The 25,116-nt window shown below is 37.6% G+C and overlaps 1 protein-coding gene across 7 annotated transcripts in view; it reads left to right on the top strand.

Moving 5' to 3' along the window:
• Nucleotides 1–25,116, top strand: part of Pms1 (PMS1 homolog 1, mismatch repair system component) — a 128,684-nt gene that overhangs the window by 42,924 nt on the left and 60,644 nt on the right. For all 7 annotated transcript variants that reach the window (XR_009227035.1, XR_009227036.1, XM_058580323.1 and 4 more), the window contains one exon: nt 20,963–21,079. Coding sequence is in view for 5 of the 7 variants with exons in the window: in XM_058580323.1 (XP_058436306.1) it covers nt 20,963–21,079 (117 nt within the window). In the remaining 2 variants the exon portion in view is untranslated. The remainder of the gene's footprint in view (nt 1–20,962; nt 21,080–25,116) is intronic.

The raw sequence follows: 25,116 nt of genomic DNA on the forward strand, positions 1-25,116 counted from the left end.
CTCTCCGTCCCCCTCCTCCGGAGCACGGGTCCCCTGGCAGGGGGGTGCAGAACGACCCCAGAGCAGGCTGTGCCCGAAGGTGCAGCGGCGAACAGGCCACCGAGGCGCTCGAGGCTGCAGTCCAGCCTTCGGAGGAGAGGGCTCGGCACGCAGCCCGGCTCTAACCTCTAGGTGCGACTGCCGGACAATGTATACGGAACCATCAAGACAGCAAGCAGAAAGCAAATGGCGGCTCCTGCGGAGTGGATTTTCGGCACAGAAACCACAGCCCCGCCAACAATCCCAATCCACAAACTCTCCCTGTATAAAAAATATTCAAAAAAAAAAAGAAAAAAAAGGCGGGGCGCACTGAGCTTTCTTTGCCTCGGGTACTTACAATCCACTGCTGATTACACACTCAGCTTCTCTGCCCGGAGCGAAGCGAAAGAAGAAGCAGATGGGAGCAGAGCGCCCGCGGCTCTGAGCAGCCAAGCCTCCGGGAGCCAAGCGTCTCTTTTTCGATCTCTTTGTTCTTCCTGCTGCTTAGCAAAGTGGTCCGCTTCACAGAGGTGAAATTTTGCTTCTTTTTTGCTTTCAAAATTGGGAAGAAAGTCAAACTCGGTTTCCTTGGCTTTTTATAGTCCATCCATCTCCTGGCATTGTAGGCTTATTCTTGGCTACCAATTCCCTTCACTCTAATCCGATTCAAGAGTAAATTCTTTATATCTGCTTTCAAAAATTTCCATGTTTATGACAACCAGTGTGGTGCAAGCCACCACCTTATTTTACCTGAATTCTTGTATGTATTCTAATTGGAATTCCCTAATTCCTTCACTGCCCTCTTCAATCTATTTTCTGCCCACCAATCCTGGGGAGGGGGGAGTGTAAGTCAGATCATATAAATTCTCTTTAGTCAATTTCCATTTCATTGAGAGTAAAGTTAAAGTCTTCACAGATGGACTGCAAATTCTATAGCAGCAGTTAATAAACTGTTTCTGCAAAAATCCAGATAGTATGTATTTTAGGTTTTGTAGGCCAATGAGTTTTTATTGCCATTATTCATCTCTTCATTTGTAGCTTGAAAGCATCCCTGAACAATAAAACTTTGCTTACAAAAATCAGGCAGTGGGCTTAATCTGGCTCTTTGGCTGTATTTTGCAAACCTCTTTTCTTGATCACTTTGCTTCTTTTCTTAGAATCAGTCACAATTTGAACTCAGGACTGCTGGATTTGCAATAAGTTTCTTTGCCTAGAACGTTCACCCTCTCCTTATATCTGGTTCAGTTCTCATCTTTTACATCTCAAACTTTTTCAGTGAGGCTTTCTTTATCAACCCTAAAATTGCAACCATTTTCCCTGCCTCACACATATTTTCCTTAAGATTCACTACTATCAAATATATATAGTCTTGATTTATTGTCTTTATTTCCTTCTCTAGCATATAATTTCCATGATGAAGAGGATTTTTTACTGTTTCATAACTGCCATATTTCTAGTGCATTCAATAAATGTGATTAAGGGCTGAGATCAGGAGTACTTCACCACTTTGGTGGCACTATCCCATTGTGACCTGTGAGCATAGGTATTAAAGCACCTGAGAACTATAGGCAGATGGTATCATTGAACATTAAAGATAGCAACTGAACAGAGAGATAAAGCAGAAAAAATGAGCTCTCATACTCAACACTTCCTTCTCCTTTTGGTTGAGACTCATAGAAAATGAAAAAAAAAAGAGCTGAGTGTTTCCACTTGGCAGGTGGGCATTTATTAATTCACTGGGGTAGGAACAACCTATAAAAGTGACAGGATTGATATTAAAGATACTGAGCATTTTTTTTCTGTATTCTGTTGGCCATTTATATTTCTTTGAGAAGTCTTCGTTCAGATCATTTGCCCATTTTTTGATTGGGTTATTCTTTTATTACTTCTTTTGAGTTCTTTATATATTCTGGATTGTAAATTTCTGTTGGATAAATAACTTGAAACAATTTTCTCCCATCTGTAGGTTGTCTCTTCACATACCATGCAGATATCCTGGGAAGTGCAGAGAACTTCTCTGCCTGTTTGCTATGCAGATCCTAGATCTATCATCAGTTTAGACTGTACTTCTGCAAAGTGCCGATTCCTGTGCAAGTGGTGCTCACTGGGACTATACCTCTCACCTCTATACCTGCCTCCTATGCTGTTATGTCTTTGGTACTAGGGAGCTTTGTTTCACCTTCAGTTCTACTGTCCAAAATCTCTGGCTTTTTCCAAGTCTTTGACGACTCACTACTAGTAAACTTCAGCATTCTCTCATGGCCACCCATCTCCATACACAGCTATTCTCTAGATTTTTTATTCTGTCTTTTGGAGAAGCAGGCATGTGAATGGTGCTTCTAACCTATCATCTTGAAACCTTCCTGAAATTTTAAAAATAGATTGTTGGGAATCATTAAAACCTTTTGAAGCAGAGAAGTAACCTGATCAAGGTGTTTAACCTGACAATTAGTTTGGCACTAGTCTTCGGGAAGGAGTTATGAGAAACTGTAAATAGGAGCACTATTTAAGAAGCTGGTATACTATCATAGGCAATAAGGGCCTGAATCAGGATAAATACATCAGGCATGTGAAGCACAAAGTGTCTGATAGCTATTAAAAGGGAGAATCAATGAGACTGATTGACTGACTGCATGTGGAAAACAGAGAACATAATAGATTTTTAAATGTCTGATTAATATAACTTATTGCTTAGGGAAATGATAGTACTACATCCTGGTTTAAATCTTCAAGTGAATGTATCTGACTTTCTCCTTTAATATGTAGTTCTCATCATGAGTTACCCTGACATAGTTTTGATCTTATTCCAAAAAGAAGCTTAACATAATTTTGATCTCCAAAAAGAAGTTTCTAGAAATAAAACTTTTTAAAAATGAAATTGTTATCTATCATTAGGGAGTTTTTGTTAACCAATCAGTTTAGAGAGAAAAGTGAATGACTATAGGCTAGATGTTATTTGTTAGCCTTTGTAGACTTATTAACAACAACAACAACAAAAAAGCCCAGAATTACAAGAATAAAGAACTATATTGTTGGCACATTTGTTTGAACAAAATAAGACTTTTGAGAAGGATAAGATAAGAAAAAAGCTAGCTGATGGGAGTTTTGGAAGCTCAGAATCTGTGGGTTTAGTCTCATTCTGCAGGAGAGCCATGTGGGTAATGGAGTTTTGTTGCAGAATAGATGGTTTGGGTAGCTTCATTTATAATGAGTTATGGAGAGTTTAACAGCAAGTACAGAGAAGAAACAAAATGTAATAGATAAGGTGTTCCATTCAATGAGAATAAAAAAATGAAGGCTGAAATCATATTTTCTTTTTTTTTTTATTTTTTATTTTTTTAATTTTTTATTGTGGGTTGTTCAAAACATTACAAATTTCTTGACATATCATATTCCACACTTTGATTCTAGTGGGTTATGAACTCCCACCTTCACCCCATACACAGATTGCAGATTCACATCAGTTACACATCCATTGATTTACAAATTGCCATACTAGTGTCTGTTGTGCTCCGCTGCCTTTCCCATCATCCACCTTCCCCCCTCCCCACCTCTCCCCTCCCCTCCCCTCCTCTCTCTCTACCCCCTCCACTGTATAACCCTGAGGGTCTCCTTCCATTACCGTGCAATTTCCCTTCTCTCTCCCTTTCCCTCCCACCTCTCATCCCTGTTAAATGTTAATCTTCTTCTCCTGTTCTTCGTCTCTACTCTGTTCTTAGTTACTTTCCTTATATCAAAGAAGACATTTGGCATTTGTTTTTTATGGATTGGCTAGCTTCACTTAGCATAATCTGCTCTAATGCCATCCATTTCCCTGTAAATTCTATGATTTTGTCATTTTTTAATGCAGAGTAATACTCCATTGTGTATAAATGCCACATTTTTTTTATCCATTCGTCTATTGAAGGGCATCTAGGTTGGTTCCACAGTCTTGCTATTGTGAATTGTGCTGCTATGAACATCGATGTAGCAGTGTCCCTGTAGCATGTTCTTTTTAGGTCTTTAGGGAATAGACCAAGAAGGGGAATAGCTGGGTCAAATGGTGGCTCCATTCCCAGCTTTCCAAGAAATCTCCATACTGCTTTCCAAATTGGCTGCACCAATTTGCAGTCCCACCAGCAATGTACAAGTGTACCCTTTTCCCCACATCCTCGCCAGCACTTGTTGTTGTTTGACTTCCTAATGGCTGCCAATCTTACTGGAGTGAGATGGTATCTTAGGGTGGTTTTGATTTGCATTTCTCTGACAGCTAGAGATGTTGAGCATTTTTTCATGTATTTGTTGATTGACTGTATGTCCTCCTCTGAGAAGTGTCTGTTCAGGTCCTTGGCCCATTTGTTGATTGGGTTGTTTGTTCTCTTATTGTCTAATTTTTTGAGTTCTTTGTATACTCTGGATATTAGGGCTCTATCTGAAGTGTGAGGAGTAAAGATTTGTTCCCAGGATGTAGGCTCCCTATTTACCTCTCTTATTGTTTCTTTTGCTGAGAGAAAACTTTTTAGTTTGAGTAAGTCCCATTTGTTGATTCTAGTTATTAACTTTTGTGCTATGGGTGTCCTATTGAGGAATTTGGAGCCCGACCCCACCGAATGTAGATCGTAGCCAACTTTTTCTTCTATCAGACGGCGCGTCTCTGATTTGATATCAAGCTCCTTGATCCATTTTGAATTCACTTTTGTGCATGGCGAGAGAAAGGGATTCAGTTTCATTTTGTTGCATATGGATTTCCAGTTTTCCCAGCACCATTTGTTGAAGATGCTATCCTTCCTCCATTGCATGCTTTTAGCCCCTTTATCAAATATAAGATAGTTGTAGTTTTGTGGATTGGTTTCTGTGTCCTCTATTCTGTACCATTGGTCCACCCGCCTGTTTTGGTACCAGTACCATGCTGTTTTTGTTACTATTGCTCTGTAGTATAGTTTGAAGTCTGGTATCGCTATACCGCCTGATTCACACTTCTTGCTTAGCATTGTTTTTGCTATTCTGGGTCTTTTATTTTTCCATATGAATTTCATGATTGCTTTCTCTATTTCTACAAGAAATGCCGTTGGGATTTTGATTGGCATTGCATTAAACCTATAGAGAACTTTTGGTAATATCGCCATTTTGATGATGTTAGTTCTGCCTATCCATGAACAGGGTATATTTTTCCATCTTCTAAGATCTTCTTCTATTTCTCTCTTTAGGGTTCTGTAGTTTTCATTGTATAAGTCTTTCACCTCTTTTGTTAGGTTGATTCCCAAGTATTTTATTTTTTTTGAAGATATTTTGAATGGAGTGGTTGTCCTCATTTCCATTTCAGAGGATTTGTCGCTGATATACAGGAATGCCTTTGATTTATGCGTGTTGATTTTAAATCCTGCCACTTTGCTGAATTCATTTATTAGCTCTAATAGTTTCTTTGTAGAGCCTTTTGGGTCTGCTAGATATAGAATCATATCATCTGCAAATAGTGATAATTTAATTTCTTCTTTTCCTATTTTTATGCCTTTAATTTCTTTCATCTGTCTAATTGCTCTGGCCAGTGTTTCGAGAACTATGTTGAAGAGAAGTGGAGAGAGAGGGCATCCCTGTCTTGTTCCAGATTTTAGAGGGAATGCCTTCAGTTTTTCTCCATTCAGAATGATGCTAGCCTGAGGCTTAGCATAGAATGCTTTTACAATATTGAGGTATGTTCCTGTTATCCCTAGTTTTTCTAGAGTTTTGAACATAAAGGGATGCTGTACTTTGTCGAATGCTTTTTCCGCATCTATCGAGATGATCATATGGTTCTTATTTTTAAGTCTATTGATGTGGTGAATAACATTTATTGATTTCCGTATATTGAACCAGCCTTGCATCCCAGGGATGAATCCTACTTGATCATGGTGTACAATTTTTTTGATATGTTTTTGTATCCGATTCGCCAGAATTTTGTTGAGGATTTTTGCATCTAGGTTCATTAGAGATATTGGTCTGTAGTTTTCTTTCTTTGAAGTGTCTTTGTCTGGTTTAGGTATCAGGGTGATGTTGGCCTCATAGAATGAATTTGGAAGTTCTCCCTCCTTTTCTATTTCCTGAAGTAGCTTGAAAAGTATTGGTATTAGTTCTTCTTTAAAGGTTTTGTAAAATTCTGCTGTATACCCATCGGGACCTGGGCTTTTCTTAGTTGGTAGTCTTTTTATGGTTTCTTCTATCTCCTCAATTGATATTGGTCTGTTTAGGTTTTCTATATCCTCCTGACTCAATCTGGGCAGATCATATGACTTAAGAAATTTATCTATGCCTTCACTATCTTCTAATTTATTGGAGTATAAGGATTCAAAATAGTTTTTGATTATCTTCTGTATTTCTGAAGTGTCTGTTGTGATATTGCCTTTTTCATCCCGTATGCTAGTAATTTGAGTTCTCTCTCTTCTTCTCTTCGCTAGCATCGCTAAGGGTCTGTCGATTTTGTTTATTTTTTCAAAGAACCAACTTTTAGTTTTGTCAATTTTTTCAATTGTTTCTTTTGTTTCGATTTCATTAATTTCAGCTCTGATTTTAATTATTTCTTGCCTTCTACTTCTTTTGCTGTTGTTTTGCTCTTCTTTTTCAAGGATTTTGAGATGAAGTATGAGATCATTTATTTGTTGGTTTTTTCTTTTTTTAAGGAATGAACTCCAAGCAATGAATTTTCCTCTTAGAACTGCTTTCAATGTGTCCCATAGATTCCGATATGTTGTGTCTGTGTTTTCATTTATCTCTAAGAATTTTTTAATTTCCTCCTTGATGTCTTCTATAACCCATTGATCATTCAGTAACCTATTGTTCATTCTCCAATTGATGTATGCTTTTTCCTTCCTTCTTTTATCGTTGATTTTCAGTTTCATTCCATTATGATCAGATAAGATGCATGGTATTATCTCTACTCCTTTATATTGTCTAAGAGTTGCCCTGTGACATAATATATGATCTATTTTTGAGAAGGATCCATGTGCTGCTGAGAAAAAAGTGTAACTGCTTGATGTTGGGTGGTATACTCTATATATGTCAATTAGGTCTAGGTTATTAATAGTGTTATTGTGTTCTATAGTTTCCTTATTCAACTTTTGTTTGGAAGATCTGTCCAGTGGCGAGAGAGGTGTGTTGAAGTCTCCCATGATTATGGTGTGGTGGTCTATTAGACTCTTGAACTTGAGAAGAGTTTGTTTGACGAACATAGCTGCACCATTGTTTGGGGCATAAATATTTATGATTGTTATGTCTTGTTGGTTTATGGTTCCCTTAAGCAGTATGTAGTGTCCCTCTTTATCTCTTTTGATTAACTTTGGCTTGCAATCTATTTTATTTGATATGAGTATGGACAGTCCTGCTTGTTTCCGAAGTCCATATGAGTGATATGATTTTTCCCAACCTTTCACCTTCAGCCTATGTATGTCTTTTCCTATCAAATGCGTCTCCTGTAGGCAGCATATTGTTGGGTCTTGTTTTGTGATCCATTCTACTAGCCTGTGTCTCTTAATTGGTGAGTTTAAGCCATTAACATTTAGGGTTATTATTGAGATATGGGTTGTTCTTCCAGCCATATTTGTTTATTTCTGTTACTAAACATGGTTTGTTTTCCTCTTTGATTATTTCCCCCCCCCTTTACTGTCCTACCTCCCACTGTTGGTTTTCATTGTTATTTTCCATTTCCTCTTCCTGTAATACTTTGGCGAGGATGTTTTGAAGAGATGGTTTTCTAGCTGCGAATTCTTTAAACTTTTGTTTATCGTGGAAGGTTTTAATTTCATTCTCCATCCTGAAGCTTAATTTCGCTGGATACACAATTCTTGGTTGGAACCCATTTTCTTTCAGTGTTTGAAATATGTTATTCCAGGATCTTCTAGCTTTCAGAGTCTGTGTTGAAAGATCAGCTGTTATCCTGATTGGCTTGCCCCTAAATGTAATCTGCTTCCTTTCTCTTGTAGCTTTTAAAATTCTCTCCTTATTCTGTATGTTGGGCATCTTCATTATAATGTGTCTAGGTGTGGATCTCTTATGATTTTGCACATTCGGCGTCCTGTAGGCTTCTAGGATTTGGGATTCTGTCTCATTCTTCAAGTCTGGGAAGTTTTCTTGTATTATTTCATTGAATAGACTGCTCATTCCTTTGGTTTGGAGCTCTGTACCTTCCTGTATCCCAATGACTCTTAAGTTTGGTCTCTTAATGTTATCCCATATTTCTTGGATGTTCTGCTCATGGTTTCTTAACAGTCTTGCTGAGCTGTCTATGTTCTTTTCCAGTTGAAATACTTTGTCTTCATTGTCTGATGTTCTATCTTCTAAGTGTTCTACTCTGTTGGTAGTATTCTCCATTGAGTTTTTAAGTTGGTTTATTGCTTCCTGCATTTCTAGGATTTCTGATTGCTTGTTTTTTATAACCTCTATCTCCCTGTATAGTTGATCCTTTGCTTCCTGGATTTGTTTGCGTAATTCGTTGTCGAAGTGATCTTTCATTGTCTGATTTTGCTGTTTAATGTCTTCCTTGATACTCCAGATCATCTGAAGCATGTATATCCTGAATTCTTTATCTGACATTCCATCTGCTGCAGCTGTTACCTCTTCTAAAGTTGCGTTGACCTGCATTGCTTGTGGTCCTTTCTTTCCTTGTCTTTTCATACTGCTTGCGTATCTTTCCTGCAGGTGCGGGCGGCGGCTCTGCTCTCTCCTTATTCCAATTGGGGTGTCGTGGCTACCATGCCGGCAGGTCACTGGGCCTGTTCTGGGAGCTGGTGGCGGCTCTGTTCTGCCCCTACTCCAATTGGGGTGACGAGTGTACCACGCCGGCAGGCCACCGGGCCTGATCCGCCGGTCGGTTGCAGGTTTGCCTACCCTGCAGGCGCGGGCGGCAGCTCTACTCTGCCCCTACTCCAAATGGGGTGACGTGTCTGTCGTACCAGCAGGCCACTGGGCCTGTCCCGCTGGTCGGTCGCAGATCTGCCCACCTTTCGGGCACGGGTGGAGGCTCTGCTTTGCCCCTACTCCAATTGGGGTGTCGTGACTACCCCGCCTGCAGGACGCTGGGTCTGTTCCTGGCAAGGGAGGCGACTCTGCTCTGTCACTACTCCAATTAGGGTGGTGTTTGTACCACGCCGGCAGGCTCCTGGGCCTGATCCGCCGGTCTGTTGTAGGTCTGCCTACCTTGAAGGCGCCGGCGGCGGATCTGCCCTGCCCCTCCTACCACGCCTGCGGACCCCTGGGCCTGATCTGCAGGTTGATCACTGGTCTGCTCACCCTGCGGGTACAGATGGCGGTTCCGCTCCGCCCCCACTCCAATTGGGGTCACGTGACCACCACACCGGCAGGGCCTGATCCGGGCGTGGGAGAAGGATCTGCTCTGCCCCTACTCGAGTTGGGGTGACGTGTGTACCACACTGGCAGGCCACTGGGCCTGACCCGCCAGGCTGTCACAGGTCTGTTTACCTTGCAAGCGCGAAGGGCGGCTCTGCCCTGCCCCTCCTACCACGCCCATGTACTACTGGGTCGTGGGTCTGCCCACCTGGCGGGTGTGGGTGGTGGCTCCGCTCCGCCCCCTCTCCAATTGGGGTCACGCGGTCACCACGCTGGCGAGCCGCTGGGCCTGCTCCGGGGGCTGGCGGCGGCCCGGCTCCTTCCCTCTGGCTCGAGGACAAATTGAGGAGACTCGGGTTACTGAGCCTCACCCCCCTTACCAGGAGACCAACTGCTTATGTCACCGCTGGTATTGATGAAGATCTCTCCTCCACCGCTTTCTGCTGACATCAGATCTCTGCCATGTTGGTATCCTATGCGAATGGCAGCATTTCGTTCCCCTTGCCGGGCAACCCAAGCAACGGGTGAGTCCTGACCAGCCCTCAGCAGGACCCGGACCGAGACACAGTTTCCGCGGGCTCCTAGCCCCGGTCCAGGGAAGTTCCGGGAGCCGGAACTCGGCCGCTCCGTGCTCGGTGTAAGCTCCTATAAGTGTAAGCTCCAAGAAGCAGCCCCCGCGGGCTCAGTTCCGGGAGCCGGAATTCGGCTTCTTAGTGCTTGGTGTATGCTCTGATAGTAGCAGGGTCCAAGAAGCAGCCTCTGCGGGCTCCGCAGCCCTGAGCCAGGGCGGTTCCGGGACGGTTCCGGGAGCCGGAACTCGGCCGCCCCGCGCTCCGTGTTCACTCCGATAAGATCAGATTTTAAGAAGCACCCAGGCGCTGAACCCTAGCAATCTTTCTGCGAGCCACAGGCGAATTGCAGCCTGAAATTACCTGTTCTATGGCTGAATGAGCTGCGGTCAGTCAAAAAGAGGTGTGGTGACGTCAGTTTACCAACATGGTGGCTGCTGGCCTCCTCTGTGGTCTGACCGGTGTGGAGAACCGAGATGGACCGCTTCCTTCCCCCGTCTCGGACCCAGAATTCAGCCCTGAGTGCGTTGCTTGCGCGTCTGGCAGAAACTGCAGCACTGTAACCCTGTGTCTCTATCCCAGCGCGCGTTGCAGACTCTAGCCGCGGGGCGATTTGCTGAATAAGCAGTTTTACCCTCCGTGCGACAAACCTCTCGCGTTTGAGTCCCCGTAGCCGATCCTCGTGCGATGGAAATCCTTCCTCCAGGTTCCGGCGCACCCCACTATTGCTGGAAATTCCTAACAAGATATCCTTTAGCCGTCCTGACTTGTCATACTCCCACACAGTGAAGCAGCACACGGGGGTAATGCACTCCCCTCGCCGCCATTTTTTGCTAAACCTCATATTTTCTTATAAAGCAATAGCAACTCGATATCCTTTTATGTGAATAAGGGAGGAATTAGCAGTTGCCTTAGGGCTCCAAGATAAAGACTTGATCAGACAGCCTGATCCAAATGATTTTCTGAAGTACAGATAATGTAGAAGCAGAGAAAACGACTTCAAATACTGTTATGTTTTGGTGGTGGTAACATATACTTACTAACCTTAGGGCTGTTTGAAAACATAGGCAGTCAACTTTGGAAGGCCAGTTATTATAATATTTGCATTCATTATTTAATCAGTCTCTTAGTCCTAAAACATTTTATGTATTTTTTTCATTTTACATATTTTAAATAAGAACTGCAAAATAGATATTATCTCTATGAAAAGCTTCTGAATATTATTACTTGAATGTCAAGTTCAACCTTCTTTTTCTTCCTGCTTTGTTTTGGAAAACAGGGAAAGGATGTTTTCACTTCAAGGTCTAAAAACACTAGCTCCTTTTTCTTCCTCTTTGTGAAAGTTAAGTAAATTTATTGTTTAATTTACTTCTCATTGGTTAGTTTTGAGGATTTTTTTTCCCTTATACTTGCAATGATCTGTATTTAATTTAAAGCTTGAGTTAGCCAATGTAAAAAACAATTTGCTTTCTTTCCGTTGAATATTGTTAGCTAATATTAGAAGCAAATTTACTTTCAATTGGGTAATTAATTTTTTATACATATTTACATTACATTAGATTTTGCTTATAAGTTGTGATTATGATATATTTTAAAAAATCTGAATCCAACACTCTCCCCCCCCAAAAAAAAAAAAAAAAAACTACTTACATGTAGAACTATGTGACAGTCTTCTCTTATAGGATGAGAATTATTTCTAAGATTTTTTTTCCTTTATCTGCTATAATTAGAAATGCTTCAAGTCTTCAATATTTGTAATCTTGATGGGAAAAGTATATTACTCATAGAACTTCCAGAGACTACCCACAATCTTCCTTTCATCCTGAGGAAGGATTTATTTAACTATTAAGAAAATCAAGCATTAGACAAGTATGATTTCTAATTCTGATCTTCATGTTATTACTAACTGGTTATATTACTTGTCTAGGCTTTAATGTCATTGTCTTTAAAATGGAATAATAGTATCAAGATAGCAGAAGTTTTCAAAATAAAATAAAGCATTCTTAGCCCAGGGTCTACCATGTAATTGCTTAGTAAATGTGCATTGTTACTGTTTCTGATATTGTGAATTTTATTAAAATATGATTAGATTTAAAAGACTATGGGCTGAAGTTGTGGCTCAGAGTGCTTGCCTAGCACATTTGAGCCACTAGGTTTGATCATCAGAACCACATAAAAATAAATAAGTAAAATAAAGATATGTGTCCATCTACATCTAAATATATTTTTAATAAAAGATTATTAGAGGAGATAGCCTTAGAAATAATTCTCGAGAAACACCAAGTGGTTGAAGGTGTTCAAAGCAGGGGAAACAACATGTACAATAGCAAGGAGTCATCAGAGGTCAGAGAAAGCTGTTGCAAGAAAAGAGATGATAAGATTAGAAAGATCACTTGGGTCTAGATTTGGAAAAATCTCGTGTACCTTACATGGGAATGTGAACCACCTGTAGTGTGGCCGAGAAGGAACCAAATGAGAAGTTCATTTGGAGATTAACAAAATAAGAATTCCCATGGCAATGGAGGATGTACCAAATATGTTTAATCCTTAGTAAGACTGTAGAAGCTGATTCAGTAGTCTGAGCAGTTGTACAGGACATGGAGGGGAGGGTTTAGGCAAGAAAAACATCTCTGATATCGATGATATGATTTGCTTACCATTTGAAAATAATCTTTCTTGTTTTAAAACACTGCTGAGAAATGTGTCACCATAGTCTATCTTTGATAGTTATGTAAAGTAATGCTTCTAAATTTTATTTAATTTTTAAATTGCACATTTATGAAAATATAGAATGAAAATATTTCTCCCATCTTTGTTTCTCATTTGCCTAGCTCCTTTAGTTCCCATCCCTTCTATAAGTAAAATGTCTATCACCAGGTTTTTGTAGCCTTGAGGAAAAATGTTCTGTTCACCCAATGTATATGTATTAAAATAAAAAAATATAAGTGAAAGCCAAGGATATTTTGTAATGCTGGTCTTCTAGCTATAAATTCTTGTAACTTTTGTTTATCATGGAAGGTTTTTATTTCATCTTCAAATCTGAAGCTTAATTTTGCTGGATACAAGATTCTTGGTTGGCACCCATTATCTTTTAGAGCTTGAAATATGTTATTCCAGGATCTTTTGGCTTTCAGGGTCTGTGTTGAAAAATCTGCCATTATCCCTATATGTAATCTGATTCCTTTCTCTTTTGGCTTTTAAAATTCTCTCCTTATTCTGTATGTTGGCCATTTTCATTATAATGTGTCTTGGTGTGGATCTGTTGTGATTTTGCATATTCGGCGTCCTGTAGGCTTCTTGAATTTGGATTTCCATTTCATTCTTCATGTCTGGAAAGTTTTCTGATATTATTTCATTGAACATATTGCTTATTCCTTTGGTTTGGACCTCTATGCCTTATAACAGTCTAATCATATTAATGCTTATTATGTTTATAGAAAATAGATTTTTAAAAATAATACTATTGCTATTGTGATGGAATAATCCATAATTTTATTTTGGATTTAAACCATTTAGCAATTTCTTAGCTGCTAATGTTGTATTTGTGTCGCTGCCCTTTTCTGAACCAGAGATATTATAAATATATACAGGAGCAGTAGATATCGATGCAATTATGTTAACTTGTTAAATACCTTGAAAAAAGGTAAAAATTTGGGCTTTTTAAAAATATATATATTTATTTTAGTTGTAAATGGACCTTTATGTTATTTATGTGCGGTACTGAGACTCAAACCCAGGGCCTCACACATGCTAGGCAAGTGCTCTACCACTGAGCCACAACCCCAACCCCAGAATTTGGGCTTTTAAGAAATTCTGTTGTGAGTTTAATACATTTATGCATATAATTTGCAAGAAAAATTTAGTTGCGTAGTCCATTTTCTCCTGGATAAATTATAGACAGTAGGTTATTTGACTCATGCTTCTGCAGACCGGGAATCCCCAAAACGAGGAGTCGAACCTGGTAAGGGCCTTCTTACTGCATCATAACATGGAAAGTGAGTATGAGAGACAGAGAAAATTGAACTGAACTCATCCTTTTAACAAGTGTAAACCCGAGATAACTAATGAACTCAGTTTGTACACATTAATCCAAACGTGAGGGTAGTGCTCTAACCAGTTCTAAAGTTTCTATCTCTGTTAGGATACCAATGAAATTTCAACATGAGTTTTGGAGGAGACATTGAAACTATGAGTTGCATTTGAAGCCAGTAGAATGTACTCTTTTATTTCATACTGTAAAAGGGGAGTCATCTGTATCAACATGCTATATCAGCATTATCTATATGTAACCTGCTTTTCTCTGTGTAACAGATTGCTTTTACAATTGGGGGTTACTAATTAAATACTGAATAATCTCATCTAACTTCATTTTCTTCAAATAGTGTTTGTCAATGAAGTAAGAACAGGGACAAGATATATTTGGCTAAGTTCAATCAAACCTAAAATGGTGTACATGTAATAATATATTTTTGATTGAGGCATTTTTGCACTGTCATCATACTGACCAGAGTCAGATTCTTACTTGGCACATTCAGATGCTCCAACTTTGTGTGACCTAGATAGAAAACATATGGAGGGTTGTGTGTATTTTTAGCTTGTTAAGCTTTTAGCCTAAGGGAAAGATACACAAAAAACTTCAGAAAGTAAAAAGTTAATCTGTTTTTGAAAATAACATAGGATTTATAAGATGGTAGAGAAAGCAAACGAAAAACTATATTTTCTGTAGAACATATAAATTAATTTAATTATAAAATCTAATTTCTTCTGGATTCTCAATATTTACTATATGTAATGGTTTAGCTTTTTAATAATGGATTCTGTTTTGAAACTAAGGAGTTCCTAAGTAATAGTGAAGATTTTACTTATCAACAGCTCTTTTTATCCATTTCTTGCTAGTTCAAGTGTAACTAGTTTGGAAAATGTTCCTAAATTAACCTCCTTGATCTGATGCAGTAATTACCTAGTGTGAAATAATTCTTCCAAGCTATGAGCAGTGCACTTAAAAAATATTTTTAAAATCATATTTCTTGCTCTATTTCACACCATTCCTAGAACCTGTTTCCTGAAGTGGTCTTTTTTTCAATTCAGTATAGTAACTGTTCAGCAAATCATGCAGTGGATTAGAAGCCATGCATTAATCAGCAACTAACGTTTTATTTTTCTAATGTAAACTAAATAATATAACGTTTATATTAGTAGTATCATAGATTTTGTACTTAATTTAATTCAGGAATTTTAAAATATTTGTGGTTCAAAATATTTTCTTGCTATTTTAAATATATATGCCATTGGGGGTGTGGCTCAGAGGTAGAGTGCTTGCCTAGCATGTTTAAGGTCCTGAGTTTAATCTCCAGTACTCAAAAAGGAAAAAAGAAAAATATGTGTGTGGTCAATATCAGAGAGCTGGCATATCTTTAAAAATTTATAGTTTTTGTGAATAAATTTTTTATCATGTAATAATTCCTTATTATACGGAATTTTTGGATATTTAATTCCCATATATTTGCAGATTATTCGGAACCTTATCAACTTACTGTTATTTTGAATATTGTCCCTTAAGTTACCAGCTACTGGCTGGCTTAAAACAGTAAGCCACAATAGCAGAAGCTAGTATTTCTTTATCTTTTCAGAGGTGTAAGTACATGTGCACACAGTGATTACAATGGAAGTTCCTCAAATAATTAAACATGATTACCTTGTGGCTCCTCAGTCCTACTCCTAGGTATATACCCAAGAGAAATGAAAACACATGTCCATACAAAAATGCACACAAGAATATTTATAGCAGTTTCAATTACAAAAGCCCAGAAGAAGAAACAACCCAAATACCTGTCAGCTGATAGAAGTATCATTCAAATATATATCTGTATAATGGAATATTATTTAGTCATTTAAAAGGAATGCAGTAGTGATATTATATGTTTAAACCTTAAAAATATTTTGCAAAGTGCTAAGAAAAGACTACATATTGTATGATTCCATTTACATGAATACCTAAAGTGGGCAAATTCATAAAGTAGATTAGTGATTGTAAGGTGATGGATAAGGAACTCACTGCTAATAGACAAGAGATTTCTCTTTTTAGTGATTAAGATGTTCTAAAATGAAATTGTGATTCTTACACAACTATAAATACACTAAAACCCATTGATTTGTAAACTGAAGGTGTATAAATTGTGCAATATGTAGATTAAACTTATTAAAAGAAGAAAGAGTATTGCCTTGGACTTTCTAATGTAAAGTAGTGGGCAAAGTCTATAGTTATTAGCAGGTTCAAAGATATGGCAACCAATACTCTTTTCTTCTTGTTTGTTTACTGTTTTATATTTTATTATGGTTTTTATTAGTGCATTATAATCATACATATTATTTGGGTTCACTGTGACAAAATATTCATGTATGCACATATCATACTTTGTTCATTTCATTTTCCAGTACTTTCTGTTTTCCTTCTCTCCTCCTTCCCCCCATCCCCTTTCTCTACTCTTCCGTTTATAATTTATTTTAGTTGGTACATTACAGAGATTCATTGTGATATATTCATACATGAACATAGGATAATTTGATGAATTTTATTCCATATTTCTTCTCCTTTCCCATGTCTTCTCCCATTCCCTTGATTCCCTTTCTCTTCTCTACTATTCTCCCTCCTATTTTCATGAGACACCCTACACCCTTTTCTATAGATTCCCATTTCCTGTCTTTGTATGAGAGAAAACTTTTACCCTTGACTTTCTGAGTCTGGCTTATTTCACTTAGAATGATCATCTCCAGTTCTACCCATTTACCAACAAAGGACATATTATTGTTTGTTATGGCTGAGTGGAACTCCATTGTGTATATAAACTCCACATTTTCATTATCCATTCATTTGTTGACAGACACCTAGGCTGGTTCCATAACTTGGCCATTGTGAATTGCACTGCTACAAACATTGGAATGCATTTATTACTAGAGTATTTTTATTTCAGTTCTTTTGGATAAATATCAAGGAGTGGGATAGCTGGGTCCTGTGGTAATTCTATTCCTAGTCTTTTGTGGAACCTCTATACTGATTTCCATATTGGTTGTACTAATTTATAGTCACACTAACAATGTGTAAGTGTTCCTTTCTCCCCACATCCTCGTCAGCATTTATTATTATTTCTATTCCTGATGATTGTCTTTCTAACTAGCAGTCCACTAAAAATGTTGAACATTTGCTGGTCATTTGCATTTATTCTTTTGAAAACTGTTTGTTTAGTTCACTTCCCATTTATTGATTGGACTGATTGAGGTTTGTGTGGGTATGTGTGTATGTGAAGTTTTTTTAAGTTCATTATACTTTGGATATTAATCCTCTGTTAGAAGAATAGCTGGAAAAGATATTCTCCCATTCTATAATCTTCTCTGCATGCTCTTGTTTCCTTTGCTGTCAGAAGCTTTTAAATTTGATCCCATTCCACTTTTCAAGTTTATTTCTTGAGCTTCAGGGGTCTTACTAAGGAAGTCAGTGCCTGCATCTATATCTTAGAGTGTTGATCCTGTGTTTTCTTCTCGCAGTTGCAGTGTTTCCAGTCTAATTTCTAGGTCTTTGATCCAGTTTGAATTGAGTTTTGTGCAGAGTTATAGGTAGAGATCTAGTTTCATTCTTCCACATATGGATATCCAGTTTTCCCAGCACCATTTGTTTAAAAAGCTATGTTTTCTGCAATGTATATTTTTGGCAACTTTGTCAAAGATGAGATGGCTGTACATATGTAGATTTGTCTCTGTATTCTATCTGTTCCAGTTAGTTTTCATGTCTGCTTATATGCAAACATCATGCTGGTTTTGTTACTATAGCTCTGTAGTATAATTTGAGATTGGTTATTGTGATACTTTGATCCTTGTTCTTATTGTTTAGAATTGCTTTGTCTATTCTATGTCTTTTTTTCTTTCATAAAAATTTTAGGACCTTTTTTTTTCTAGTTTTGTGAAGAGTACCATTAGTATTTTGATGGAGATTCCATTGAATCTGTATTTCACTTTTGGTAGAATGGCCATTTTAACTATTAAATCTGTCAATCCAAGAACAGAACTATTAAATCTGTCCATTCTTCTAATGTCTTATCCCTTCTTGGTTAGATTTATTCTGAGGTTTTTGGTTTGGGGGCTTTTCTTTGGTGGGGTGTGGGGAATTGAGATTATTGTGAATAGAAGTGTTTTCCTGATTTCTTTTTCATCAGGTTCATTATTGGGATATAGAAAACTTCTTATATTTGAATGTTGGGGTTTTTTTATCCAGCTAATTTGCTGAATTTATCAGCTCTAGAAATCTGGTGGAGTTTTGGGGTCTTCTAAGTATAGATAAAATTATATCATTGGCAAACAAATAATTTGACTTCTGTTTGTATTCCTTAATTTTCTTCTCTTGCTTAATTGCTCTGACTGAATTTTCAAAGTATGCTGCCGCAGTCCGGCTGCAGCAAAATAACCGGGGGGTGACGAACAACTTGTGTACATTGATACAGCAGGAGTGGGAGCCGTTTATTCTAGGACAGGAGGGTTATATATACATTCCACACAGCTTATCTTAATTAACATAAACTAGATACAGCAGTCAACCAATAAGGAATCTCCACACTTAATGGCTTGCTGGCGTTACTTCACAAACCACTCCCTCTGGCAAAATGCCAGGCGCTATCTTGACTTGTTTACAGACCCTAACAGTATGCATTGAATAACAGTGGTGAAAGTGGACATCATAGACTTGTTTCTGATTTTAATAGAAATGCTTTCAGCTTTTTACTGTTCCATATTATGTTAGCTTTGTAGTTCTTATATATAGCATTTATGATGTCGAGGTAAGCTCCTTGTATCCCCTCTTTTTTCAGTGTTTATAACATGAATAGGTGCTGAATTTTCTCAGACTTTTCCAGCATCTGTTGAGATGATCATGTGATTTTTGTTCTTAATTCTATTTATATGATTAATTACATTTATTGATGTGCATGTGTTGAACCAACCTTGCATCCACGAGTGAAACCAACTTGTTCATGATGTACAGCTCAGCTCCCTGCCCCCAAGCATTATGTTAGATTGAACCCAGTGGCATTATACCACCAAGTTATCCCCCAACCCCTGTTATTTTTGAAACAAGGTCTTGTTTGTTAAATTGTTGAGGCTGCCTTCAAACTTGTAATCCTCCTGCTTTAGCCAAGACACTGGGATTTTGGGTGTGCACCACCACACATGGTCTGTACAGTCTTATCAGTGTATTTTTTGAATGTGGGTTGCTAATAACATTAAGGAGTTTTGCATCTATGTTCACCAGGGATATTAGTCTACAGTTTTCTTTCATTTTGTGTCCTTATCTGGTTTTGATATACGAGTGATAATGACTTTATAGTGTGCTACACACACACACACTAATAATAATAATAATAATAATAATAATAATAATAATAATAATTTGAGGAGGATTAGCTTTAGTTTTTCTTTGGGTCTTGTAGAGTTTATCTAAGAACCATCTGGTCCTGGGCTTTTCTTTGTTGAAAGTCTTTTTTATTACTGCTTCGGTATCATTGATGATTATTGGTGTGGTTGGGTTTATTCTATCCTCCTGATTTAATTTGGATAGGTCATATGTGTCTAAAACATTGCTAATATCTTCTAAATTTTTCAGTGTATTGGAATAAAAGGTTGCTATCTTAGAGAATGATGATACTGCCATTACCTAGGAGTTGTTTATGATTCTCATTTTCTTTCTCTGTGCATGCAGTCATCACAAAGTCACATAAGTCTACTTCATACCTTTAGTCTATCTTCTTTCCCTCTTTTGACTGTGCTGGTTCTATTATCCAGCCCAGTGGTTTTTGACCACACTATTAATATTAGTAAAATCCCATTGTTTGCAAGTGGTTTACCTTAAAATAAGATAAATCAAAACAACTAAAAAAAAAAAATCTTGTGTCACTTTCACTGTCTTGAATTCCACCCTACTTTTAGGATAGAAGAGAAAGCAGTAACATTACAGCTAGTGTGACAGGAAGTACCAGTAATTCTCAGGGCATCTGTTATGGTTGGATCTGGAATGTCACATAAAAGCTCATGTGTTGAAGACTCAGGTCCCAATGCAGCAATGTCCAGAGGTGGGACTTTTGGGAAGTGATTGCATCATGAGGGCTGTAACCTAGTCAGTGGATTAGCTAATTTGATGGATTAATAATTTGAATGGATTACTAGGAGGTAGTCTTAAAGGCAGATGGGGCCCTGATTAGAGGAAATAGGTTATCGGAGGCATGTCCTTGGGGAACTGTATATTGTCCCTGGCCCTTTCCTCACTGTGTTTCTTAGCTGCCATGAGCTGAGAAGTTTTCTGCCTTACCCTTCCACCATGAGGTTCTATCTCACCTCAAAATTTTTATATCTTTTTGACTGTAGAAGTCCTATAGCATAGTTGTGCATCCTCAATAAAATAGTAATATCTTACTTGGAGTAATACTTTCTCTAACTTTGTGTTGTGTTGTTGGTACTGGTGATTGAATCCAGGGGTGTTTCACTGAGCAACATCCCCAGTCCTCTGTTTTCATTTTGAGACAAGGTCTTGGTAAGTTGCTGATGGTCTAAGATGCTAAGACTGGCCTTAAACTTTGATCCTCTTGCTTCAGCCTTGCAAGTTACTGGGATTACGAGTGTGTGCCACTACACCTGGCCAACACTTTAATTTTAAGTAACATCGAAGTATATATTCTGAAAGTTGGGGAAAGAGAAGGGAGAAAATTAATATTTTATGAAAATGTTTTATGCCAGGTACTGGCCTGTGTGCTTGCCTGTGTTATGTATTTTCATTTTCTAACACCTCTGACACAGAAGTGTCCATCTTATAGGAAGGAGAAAACTGAGGTTAAGAGAAGTTGAGTTGATTGTATACTCCAACACACATAGATTCTAAAATTCAGAACCAGGGTTGGTTTGTCAGACTTTAAAGTTCATGAATCATTTCTAAATAATGTTGAAAATATAAGTTGAGAATGAATGCTAAGTATAGAAATAAATATGGTAAGGTCTTGAATTTAAAAACTTTAAATCATTTAAAAAGTTTATATCTTTTTTTTTAGGCAGTTATTTGGCAGAAAACTAGAGTATCAGACCACAAGATGGCTCTCATGTCAGTTCTGGGGACTGCTGTTATGGGAAACATGGAATCTTTTCATTACCACTCTGAAGAATCTCAGGTATATAACAATTATAGTAATTCTTTAAAAATTCCGATTTACCAATGAAATTATTAAAATATTTCCCTTTTGGGAAGGTGGGGTAGTTAGAAATTTTTCTTTAAACATTTTTATCAAATATATAAATAAGGCAAAAAAAATACATACAAAGCTAACTAACTATTCCTAGCTCTGTTTTCCTTTTATCTTTCCTTTTATCTGTTTGTTTCTTTCATTGATTTCTAGAAATTTTTTTCAATTTAGACACTTACCTTGTATTTACATTATGAAAGGTGAGCTTGCTTAGCCTTCCCTTTTCCCATGCTGCATATATACTCAAGACTGCAAATTCTTAGGATCTTCTCTTCATTTTTGTTCTGAAATATTTTTAGTTGTTGATAGACCTTTATTTTATTTATTTATTTTTTTGTGGTGCTGCGGATTGAACCCAGTGCGCTCTACCACTAAACCACAACCCCAATCACTTGTTCTTAAATTTTACAAGTATCTGTTTAGGTGTGTATCTTTTATTGTTCATTATTGTGTTGTGCACTTAACACTGATGTTTTTAATCTGCAGACTTGTTTCTTTCTTAGCCTGAGTTATAAATTTCCATTCATTATCACTCTTTTTTCTCTGTTTTTTAATGGAAATCCTTATTGATTACAACCTTCCCTTATTCCATCTTCTGTAAGTTTGGGGAGATCTTTTTGTATTTTTTAATTCTTCTATCTTTTTTTTTTAATTGTGTTTAATTCTAAGAGTATTTTTACTTTATTGCTCTTTTACAACTTACTGTTATGGGTACATAATTTGAATCTCTCTAAAGATACTAAGTTTTTGTTTTTAAAATATTTTTTCCTTAAATTATTTTTATTTATTAGAAGTCAGGTTTTGTTTTCCTTATCAGGTCTCTTTCCTCCAAACCTCTGATTCTCGTTCCTTGTCTTTCCTTTTGAGTAGGAAATCTAATTGGGAACTCAGTGTTTATGTCTGGGCTTATTGATTTTTTCAGGGTTCCCTTGAGTGTTATGTAATCAAGATCCTGTTCCTGTTCCTGGAAACTTGTAGATTCACAAATGCCATAATGGAATGAGGAGTTATTTTTCACACTGTCCTTACTCACTGACCTGGTGCTACTCAGGAAATTAATTACATCTCTCTTTCCTTTTTTACTTCTAGCAAAAGTTAGATTAATTGTGATTAGAGAAAAGTACTTTCATTTGCCCTTTGTTTGCTAATTTTAAGCCTGTAGGCTCTCTGGAGTTCTGCTTATGGCAACTGATGCAGGATGATAAAGGCACATCTAAATTCTTCTTAGTTCCCTGTGACTTTAGGGGATTATGTTGCCTGTGTGTCATCATGCTCTACATACTCTAGCTGTACCAGTTTTTGTCTCCAGACTACCGGTGTTGGTATCTCTTGGAAGATTGTTAGAAATAAAGAACGCCAGGCCCCAACCCAGATCTACTGAAAAAGAATTTGTATTTTCCAAGGTCATTAGGTATACATTCAAGTACAGAAGGCACTGATTCAGAGTTGGTCAGTTGTGCTTCCAGGTGTGCATAGGACTGTCACATGAGTTGGTCCTTCAGTTACAATTTTTTTCTCTAGAGTATTTTGAGATATGTTGCCAGATCTATGCTTGCCCATTGATATATTTTTTCTTTTCTCTTGACATAGAATTGCATAAAGACTCTTGGTAATCTATTATAGATACCAGATTTTTGCTATGCCCTCATGTGATTATTTTTGCAAGGAGTAATGGAAGAATTTGGAAAGCTTGTGTTCCTGTTGTATGGACTGTTCAAATAGTTAAACTTCGTCTATTTCTCTATTGAAAGTGACCATATAACCAAATTCCTTTTCTGTTCTTGTCTTCTGTGCCTAAACGGGTATATTTTTATTGCCACAAGTTACCTATCACCACTCTGTGCTTTACAGGCTTATACAACTGAAAAAGACTTGTTCAGTATCAGAGTTTCTTTGAGCCCCTTCTCATCCCTGGCCAAAAGTTGGTTTCCATCTGCTAGAAAATTTTGTTCACCTGGGTGGACAAAATTCATTAAACTGAGATGATAGGTCATTTGTTAGTTGGAAATGTTGGTCATAGATGATCTTTATACATCTCTTCCCTTATGTAAGGCTTATTTTTATCTACAGAGAGCTCACATGAGAAGAATCTCTTTATTCTGAATGATGATCTCAACTGAGCCACTACTGTGGCAGCCTTGGTTCGGTGTTTTCCAGCATGGCTTTGTTGGCCTGATGGAGCACCTCATATTATCCTTTTGTATATGTGTATGTGGTGCTGGGGATTGAACCCAGGGCTTTGTGCATGAGAGGCAAGCACTCTACCAACTGAGCTATATCTCCAACCCCATATTATCCTTCTTGACATCTGTCTTTTGGTATTTTTTTCTCTGCATTACTCCATGCTAACTTCTGAGTGAATTCTTCAATGTTGCTTTATTTTTGTTCCCAAAACCATTTATTTGTTTCCAGGATTCAGAATTTATTTATTTTCATATTCTTTTCTAAAACTGATTTGTAGCTGCCAATTTTAATTTATATACCTTTTATTTTTTAATAAATGCTATTTTTTTTTTTACTTTCTGAAAAGCATGCTAAACATACCAATTTCAGTCTTTTCCATTTTACTCTATTATTTGTTTTCCTGAAAATTCTCTCATTCTTTTCTATTGTATATGCTTTGAAACTTCAATTTTAGCAAGATCATTTTGAATACAGGTTTGTTTTTGTTGTTTTTTTCTCTCCCCACTTAACTCTCCTTTCCCTATTTGGCGGATATTTCTTGCCCAACCCCAGCTGAAAACCAGGTATGACATTAGTAGTTCATGCCTCTCATCCTGCCAGGATTTTACACTCTTTTTCCTAGCCAGTTTGGCTTAGCCTTCTTCCTGGTTTTGGAGTTGTCTCTGTTTTTTCCTGTGACCCTGGCGGGCAACTCCAGACAGTGGTCACAGTATTTTGAAGTTATTGTTTTTTTTTTGTTTTTAGGCAAGGTGCTAGATGAGCTCCCTATTTCAAACTGCAAGACTGGTTTCAGTTCTCTCCCTTGGATGGCGTTTTCTGCCCATATGTCATGATAGAATTTAATTTTCAAATCCATAATATTTTTGATTCACTTTTATATGGTTAGATCTTCAGAAATTATTTTAAAAATTGACTTTATCATTGCTATATAAGTTTGCAGTTGGGATGGGAGAGAAGGGAATTGCCACAAACTTGTTTTACCCTGAGCAGAATAATTTATTTTATAAATATAACTCCATAGTGTTATGGAATTTTACTGAAAGAAGAGAAAGATTAGGATTAGGTAACCAGTCACAATTGCACCATATAATTAGAATAGAGAAGAAGAGATGGGTTTGGCAGACTGTGTAAATAGCAGGCCCTTTATCATGGTAAAGGAATACAGGAAGAACCAGTTGGAAACCAGGGTAGATGTGGGATGAAACCGTTTGTAAAGTTTTGAATGTGATGAGATTGAGAATATCTTTATGACAACCAGTTGATATTAAGCATTCAGGATCGAAAGAAATAAGACTGTAATATCTATGTCAGCATCTCTGATTTATGGTTAGTTGTTAAAACTTTAGATGTGAATGAAATTATTCAGAGTAACTAGAGAGCAAGAAAAAAAGGGCCCGATGATGGAATTTAGATTGTTCATCATCATTTACAGGAGTTAAGGAAAAGAGACACCAGCAAACCAGACTGAGGTAAAGGTGTCAGAAAGGAAGCAGAAAGACTAAAAGGGAGTTGAAACAGGTTCATGCAGTGAAATGTTTCCTGAAGGAGAGAGTGGTTATTACTCTCCATAGAGAGTCAAATTAGAGGACTGGAGTTGGTCATTGAAGTAGAAGGCAGCTTATAGAAGGGATTGTAGAAGAAGAGAAACCCATAGTTGAGAAGCAATCAGGGGAGTGATATTTAACTGTAGTTTGCCTTCAATTTTTTAAGTTAAGATACAGAGTTTTCTTGTAAAGTCTGTCAAGTTTCTTATTTTGTTGCATGATTGGTTCTTTATGTTC

This window comes from Marmota monax, unplaced genomic scaffold, assembly GCF_021218885.2.
Source record: "Marmota monax isolate L192 unplaced genomic scaffold, Marmota_monax_Labrador192_F-V1.1 WCK01_AAM20220418_F8-fsc00007, whole genome shotgun sequence".
NCBI lineage: Eukaryota > Metazoa > Chordata > Mammalia > Rodentia > Sciuridae > Marmota > Marmota monax.